Here is a 7,949-nt window from a genome sequence, read left to right as displayed (position 1 = left end):
TTTTTAGTTGTGGTAATTTCATAGTTTTGGCTCCCGACAGGTTCAGTGTGTGTACTGTATGGGTTCAATTCTCTGCTGTGTTCACGTTGATTGATTGAAAGCTTCTCCAATGAAACGGGATAGTCTCATGCATCTGCACTTTAAATGTTAGCTGAAATAAAATCTACATGAGCCATTTTAATGTGTGTGTGTTTGCATGCAGGTCCAGGCCACAGTTGTGGGGTTCCTGGCTTCCATAGCTGCTGTAATCTTTGGCTGGCTCCCAGAGGGACAGTTCAAGCTGGGCCACGCGGTGCTGCTGTGTGCCTCCAGCATGGCCACGGCCTTCATCGCATCGCTGCTCCTGGGTACGCTCGCCGCACGGGAACCTGCTCGTTGTGTTCACTGTGTGAAAGCGGTGTCCTCAGACCAGTCAGGTTTATTGTCACTTTTTCTGTCCCCGCCAAGGGAATTAGACAGTTATAGTTCCTCAGGGAAGCTTCTGTTTGATCCTTGAGCGTGTCAGAAAAACACTGACGAAGGTAAATGCTTCGAAGGGTTGTCTTGTGAAAATGTAGATCTTTGTGACATTGAAACTCATTTTAGATCTTTATTCCCTTCTGATGTGTTTGAACATTTTGTGAATTTCAGCTGTAAAACAAGCCAGTCTACTGAGAGGAAAATGTGAAAATAAAAAGGTGAATTAATCTGTGATCCCTTAAACTAATACTTTGTTAAACGGGCAGTGTTATGTAAAATCCACTTTTTATAAGCTTTACATCATGTTGGAAAGTTATTCCCTCATCACAAACATACATTGGGTGTTGCCTTGATTCTTTTACATTTGTTTGAGAAATCCTTCAATCTCTCATGGCAATCATTCAGCTGTGGAAAACAACTAGACCCGCCTTCAAAATGAAGCTCCTCCTCTGAGCTGCAGCTTCCAAACTTCAGAGCTTCCTCCTCACAGTGCAGCCCTCCCCCACTCAGCTCCTTCAAGCTAGCCAGCAGCAATCAGCAAACACCTGGTGGAACTGCTCATCAGCTGAACTCATTATAGGAGCTAATTCTCAGTGAAACACTGGTAAAAACGTTAAAGTGTTAACAGAGTAGCCATGCTGAGATGACTTCCCGAAGGCGGAGTTTAAGAAAGAGCAGGAGTTTTTTAAAAAGACAGAGGCCCAACTTCAATATGAAGTCAAATTTATTTTAAGACATATTTAATATATACAACATTTTATAACAGCTGAAGGGAACATAGTTACAATTGTGCCATAAAATGACATAATGTGCCTGAAAAATATGTAAAATTGCCCCATTAAAAAAAGAAAAATCCTTGATTTTAACTTTCACCACGTGTTCACTATCCATTCTAATGAATCTAAAGCCATTTTCGCACTGCAAGGAACGGAACGGCACACTTCAGTCTGGTTCCACCTGTACTGCAGTCCTGTTGTGTTTGCATATAACTGAGGGCGGCATCGAAGCTGTACCTGAAACTAAACAATGTACTTGAAACTAAACAATGGTTTTGATGTAGCGGCTGAAGCCTTTTCCTCAGAGATGCGACGGAAAACTTTCTCTTTCCTCGTTGACCGATCTAGTTCATTCTGTACTCGTTCATCAGGGAGTAAGCGGAGGAAAAAAATTACCTCATCATGGGACCAGGTAACAGCAGAATATTGAGAGGAATTCATCGCAAATTAAAAATAATAATAAAAAAAATATTAAAAAGAGCACTCTTTACAAAATTCAGTAAGAACAGTTTAGCTCACTAAACTGTTCTTACTGAATTTTGCCAGCTAAACCCGATCAACGGCTGACTGCAAAACAACCAGCGGCTGACTCTAAACCAATCAGCTGCTGAATTCTAAGCAGCCCCATTTGGCCGGCCCAATTGGAACCACAGCTCTTGTGGTTCCAAGGAGCCGGGTGAAACCGGGTCGGTAGTTCTAATGCAAACACGGTCGGCCCTACTTTGAACCTGTGCCGTTCCGTTCTGTTCCGTTCCGTTCCGTTCCTTGCAGTGCGAAAACGGCTTAACTAACCTCTGATGAAGTTCAGTCGTCCAAGTAGGATTTTTCTAGCAAGTGTTGCTTTCAAAACACTGCAATGCCCATGCTGCCCAGCAGATGGTAGTAACACTGACATGAGCGACATTAAAATTCAATACAAAACGATTCTGATTAAGAAAAAAGGTTCTTTGACAACTTTCCTTTGACACTGTAGCATATTCTTTCAGATTACATGATATTAGAAACATTCTCAGGATGAAGTGAGACTGATCTGGAGAAATCCATCAAAATATGCTCAGCTGGTGGAGCTTCTGGTACACATAGCCAAAATGGGCATGTTGGCCTGAATGTCACTGCGAGTGTAAAAATATAATCTCCACACACTTTATAAACATCTCACTTTGGAGAGGTGTTGAAAAGAAACAGCTAATCTCTCCAAAACCTCAGTTTGCCATGTTTGCTTAATTTTTCCAAAGCCATAGTTTGTCCAAACTGAACGCCGCCAGGAGACTGAGACCAGCACGTCCTCCTCTGACTCTTTATCAAAACATTCGTAACTTTATTAAAGAACAACAACAAAAGAGTCAACAAAACGTGTTCAAATTAATGACCCAACAAAAATAATAATCTCAACAAGGTTGAAGATGTTGCGCAATTCTGTGCGAACAAGAGTTTAAAATTAGCTAATCAACCACCGCTGTGTTCACAGCACTTATTAATAATCCCAAAATAAATATCAAGCCTGAAAACCCAATATTGTAATGGACTGAATATTATGTTTTTACTTGGAGGCAGGTCCTGACTCGGAGCACGGTAATCTCTTTAAACCTGTCTCCTGATCCGCAGGCAGGTTCTGTCTCGGAGGACGGTCCTCACTTGGAGGCAGGTCCTGACTCGGAGGCATGTCCTGACTTGGAGCATGGTCCTCACTCGGAGCACGGCCCTCACTTGGAGGCAGGTCCTCACTTGGAGGCAGGTCCTGACTTGGAGGCATGTCCTGACTCGGAGCACGGTCCTCACTTGGAGGCAGGTCCTGACTCGGAGGCAGGTCCTGACTTGGAGGAAGGTCCAGATCCGGAGGCAATTTCTGACTCGCAGGAGAGTCCTCACTCGGAGGCAGGTCCTGACTCGGAGCATGGTCCTGACTAGGAGCACGGTCCTGACTCGGAGGCAGGTCCTGACTCGGAGGCTGGTCATCACTCGGAGGCAGGTCTTGATTGGAGGAAGGTCCAGATTGGGAGGCAATTTCTGACTCTGAGGACAGTCCTCACTCGGAGGCAGGAACTGACTAGGATCATGATCCTGACTCGAAGCACGTTCCTCACTCGTTCGGAGCACTGACTCGGAGCACGTTCCTCAGAGGCCGTGCAGGCAAGTCTTGACTTGGAGGCAGGTCATCACTTGGAGGCAGGTCTTGATTGGAGGAAGGTCCAGATCCGGAGGCAATTTCTGACTCTGAGGACAGTCCTCACTCGGAGGCAGGTCCTCTCGTAGGACGGTCCTCACTCGAAGGCAGGTCCTGACTTGGAGGCAGGTTCTGACTCAGAGGACGGTCCTCACTTGGAGGACAGTCCTCACTTGGAGGCAGGTCCTCACTCAGAGCACGGTCCTCACTCGGAGGCAGATCCTGACTCGAAGGCAGATCCTCCAGTTCCAGCAAATTCAAAAATACCAAATCTTGACATTTTTGTCATGCTTTCAGCACCAAGGTTTGTCTGCATTGGGAATATTTTCGTGTTACAACATAAGGCTCATGGTTCATGCTCTCTGCTGGAGAACGTCCCTTCAACACGACACATCCTGTTTCTGTTGACATCAGGCTTTCTCAACAGCAGGCTTCACCTCAACAGCAGGCTTTATCTCAGGCTCTTCATTCTTGTCTAGATATTCGAAGTCTATTGATTTGATGTCTTCCAAAACTAGATCACCTTCTTTCAAATATGGATAGTATTTGTTTATGTCCTGGTCGTCAAAGTCTATTGCTTTCAATGTTTTTTAGTCCTGATTCAGAGGCCGTTCCCGACTCAGAGGCCAGTCCCGACTCAGAGGCCAGGCCTCTGTCGGCCGGTCCCAACTCAGAGGCCGGGCCTTTGCTGGCGGCCCGGCCTCTGTCGGCCGGTCCCGACTCAGAGGCCGGGCCTCTGCCGGCCGGTCCCGACTCAGAGGCCGTACCCGACTCAGAGGCCGTTCCTGACTCAGAGGCCGGTCCTGACTCAGAGGCCGTTCCCGACTCAGAGGCCGGTCCCGACTCAGAGGCCAAACTAAGACTGGACAAAACTCAACGTTTGTTCCACTCTTAGAGGGTTCTTGAGTCTGAGCATCGTCTGAATTATCTCCACAACAGAAAGCCTGTTGAATGTACTAATGTGCCTTTCTGAGATAGTCTTGTGAAAGATTAATTGTCCTAGGACGTGTCGGGGTTCTTTTGAAACACAGTATAACCTTGTAAATAACTATTGGGTTGTCACTTTTTATCATCTTAAACAGCAATTCTCTAACTAAATCATCATTGCCTGAGAGAAGTTGAAAGATATCTCCGCAGAGTTTCCTTTCCATCTTGTCAAACATCTAGGTCTATGACCTATTGCCAAATTATTTTTTCCACCATATTTCTTCTTTTCTCTTCGGTCCCATGTTTGAAACCCATCTCTTTCGCGTCCCTCAAAAATCGTTCAGGGTCCATTCCTGCCTGAGTATAATCCTCACTCAGGCAGTTTCCATCTGAGTACAAGTCCTCACTAGGAAAAAAAGTCTTTCTGATCTTTTGTTTTGTAGATGTAAACATTTTCTTTGGAGGAACAGGATTCTCCAGGTGATGTTTGAATTTTTCCACAATAACTTTATGTCCTTCTGGGTAATCAAGAAGTTCAATTAAATACAGTCCAGAAGCAAAGTGGAGAGCATTTCTTGCGAGGCTTTGGAAAATCTGTTCACTCAGCTCTACTGACACCTCTGAGAGAACGTCCACATTTAATTCTCCTGTTTCTCACAAAAGTAAGATCAAAACCTCATGGTGTTCTTCCAAAAATGTTTCTCTGACAAGATGCAGAGTTGGTCCGTCCGCAGATTTTTCAATCACTTTCTAAAGAAGTTTGCTGAGAAAGTTTTTTTTCCTGTAATCCGGGGTTGTTTGACCAGGATGGACTTTGTTGGAGGACCTTTTTTTTCATCTTTTTCCCAAAAAAAAGTGAGCTGTGAGCTTTTGTTACTCATCTTTATTGAGCTGAGCTAAAATCTCCAAATAAATTCTGTGTTAACTGACCGGAGAATTAACTGATCAGTTGGTCAAGAATGACCAAAGGATGGTCATCCTTTGTGATGACCATCCTTTGGTCATCACAAAGGATGAATCCACATCACACATCCTTTGTGATGTGTGATGTGGCATCACAAAGTCATCCTTAGGAGGGCCTCATGACACAGACAACATTTAAAGTCATGCTGATGACATCATTGTCAGCAGCATGCCAACTGTTGCTAGGGGTAATAATAGCACGCAGTGAGTATGCACTATGAAAAAAAATCGAATCTGTGAGCGCTAAATACATTATTCCCACAAGTCTTAACTGGAAGTGATCTGCGCAGCTTCGCCAGAACAGGGGGGGCCAGGGAACCATTGGCCCCTCCACTTTACCGCCCTACCCATTTTTCTTTGTTATGAGACTGATCTGGAGAAATCCATCAAAATATGCTCAGCTGGTGAAGCTTCTGGTACACATAGTCAAAATGGGCATGTTGGCCTGCATGCCACTCCTAACAGGCATAGTAGGGCAAGTGTCAGTGGGACAGCTACATCCAACCAGTTACTCAGCAAATCCACCGGTTTAACCCAGAAGGGTTTGACCAAAATTCAGTGCATCGGCTTATTTTGGTGGGGGCAAAATGAATCATAGCAAAAAAAAAAGCGTCCAAGCAATAATAATATTACTCAAGTAAAAGAAAAAGGTACAGTGCTGTGAAACTACTCTAATAAGTACTTTTTTTTTAAGTTAGTAATCTTTTAGCTAACATTAACTGCATCCAACAGCATTTGAACTCAGTCGGTTAGTTTGGTTGAAAAACTGTGCAAAGTTCTTCGCGTTGTGCTGGTTTGCTGCCATAATTCTAATATTACATTTTATTTTCAGCCTCTTAATTCTATTTAAAACTTACATTGCTGACAGCCTATCTCATAATCTAAAAAGCTTGAAAACGTATTATTAGAAAAAACAAATAACAATGAAACTTACAAATGTCCAGAAAGAGAAATAGGAAACTCTCCATGAAAGACGTAAACAGGCAGCAGACAATCAATTACTACAGTGATGGAAAAAAACTCTAAAACAGTTATTGCTAGCACTTCATAGCAACCGTTGCCACCATGGATCATAATGATGGCATGTTTATTATCTGTTGGAGTATATTGGCTGTTCACATTAGTTGTATTGTCTGTTTGACACAAACCTTTGGTTGGTTGGGGAGCTAAGAAGTGATGTCTTCCTGGTTCTGACTTGATCGAACTCTAAACTCCACAGGTCTCATCATGATCGGCGTGATTGTCGCATCGAGAAAAGTCGGCATCAACCCAGACAACGTGGCCACACCCATCGCTGCTAGCCTCGGAGACCTGATTACCTTGTCCCTGCTGGCAGGCATTGCAACAGGGCTCTACAAGAAGCTAGGTAACACCCGCTACACACCTCATTAGAAAATAATGTCACAGTTAAAGTCTGCCTGGTTCATGTAAACACTGTGTGACAGAAACTCTGTCGGAGCGCTCATCACTGATGAGAGATTTTCATTGACTTTTTAATGATTAAAGACATTCCTGTCCCAGGCTGCAAATATTTTACAGCTTTAAAGAATTTTTATAATATGAATTGTGTGTCTAAGTTTGCTTTATCGTAGCCTAACCATTGCCTTTCTGCGCAATTCCACTCATTTCTCATCTCCGTTTGGTACTCCATCTGGATTTTCATCCATTGAGTTCAATTTCTCTATATATTTTGATGGGACATTAGTCCTCTAATCCTGGCAATGCTCTTTAGGTGATAGAAGGCTGACTTTGTAACTGTCTTTATGTGTCTTTGAATGTTGTGGTCTGAGACCATAACTACAGCCAGATAATAACTAGTTTACAGGTGCAATAGCCAAAGCTACATCCAAAAATACCTGTAAGATACTACCACCACCATGTTTATTGGGTGGTTAAGAATTTTTTTGACTCCGAGTATTTCCAGTTATTTCAGCTAAATTTTTCAGTCTTTGTTTAGTCTGTAGAGCGGCAGAACATGTCGGCCATGTGAGCAGCAGCAATTTACACCCACGAACAAATCTGTGTTTCTTTCTTACTTGGCATTGTCAATCCACAATGATGAAACTATGGCTTTATTAATGCAACAGTTTGTATTTTGTGGTTTTTAAAGCGGCACACACTATGAAACAGCAAGGATAAATTTTTTCTAATAGTCATTTAGTTTGTTGCAATTTCCGGCTTAGATGAATCCCTTCCGCCACTGATAGAGCCAACTGCCAGGTGGCATTTAAAGACAGAAATCCTCATTAAAGCACAGCTTTCCAAACGGCTTTCAGCGTTCTTATCAGTGAGGAAGTGAAAGGGTACAAGCAGCGTGTGCAGCAGCCTGTGCAGCTTGTGTAAAATGTGGCCCTGCTCCTGCCTGTGTGGGGTAAATAAGATTGAAAGCCCTCCCACGCCTATCTTGCTGTGTTCTTGGGTGAGAATCTATGTGGCGCAGCCATCAGCACTGCGGCGGCGACTTGGCCGGCGACACACCCAGCTGCAGACGCACAAACAGGCTAACAGACAGACCCGCAGAGCATACTGTAATCCTGTAACTCTTGCATCTGTCAGAGACTGTCCCAAAAAACAGGCTCACTCCCTTTAAACGCTGCACTCGGCTGCTATGCTGAGCATATTTGGGATATTTTTTGCTCAGATACACAAACACAGCTGGT

At 43.9% G+C, this 7,949-nt stretch overlaps 1 protein-coding gene across 8 annotated transcripts in view; it reads left to right on the top strand.

Moving 5' to 3' along the window:
- The window catches only part of slc41a1 (solute carrier family 41 member 1), a 44,157-nt gene that overhangs the window by 29,391 nt on the left and 6,817 nt on the right, over window positions 1–7,949 (top strand). For all 8 annotated transcript variants that reach the window (XM_008410247.1, XM_008410246.1, XM_008410242.1 and 5 more), the window contains 2 exons: window positions 203–347; window positions 6,509–6,655. In XM_008410247.1, the coding sequence (XP_008408469.1) occupies window positions 203–347; window positions 6,509–6,655 (292 nt within the window). The remainder of the gene's footprint in view (window positions 1–202; window positions 348–6,508; window positions 6,656–7,949) is intronic.

Source organism: Poecilia reticulata, linkage group LG5 (genome assembly GCF_000633615.1).
Source record: "Poecilia reticulata strain Guanapo linkage group LG5, Guppy_female_1.0+MT, whole genome shotgun sequence".
In the NCBI taxonomy this organism is placed as follows: Eukaryota; Metazoa; Chordata; class Actinopteri; order Cyprinodontiformes; family Poeciliidae; genus Poecilia; species Poecilia reticulata.
The sequence above is the reverse complement of the archived record's forward strand: the minus strand, read 5'-3'. Positions and strand labels throughout refer to the sequence as shown.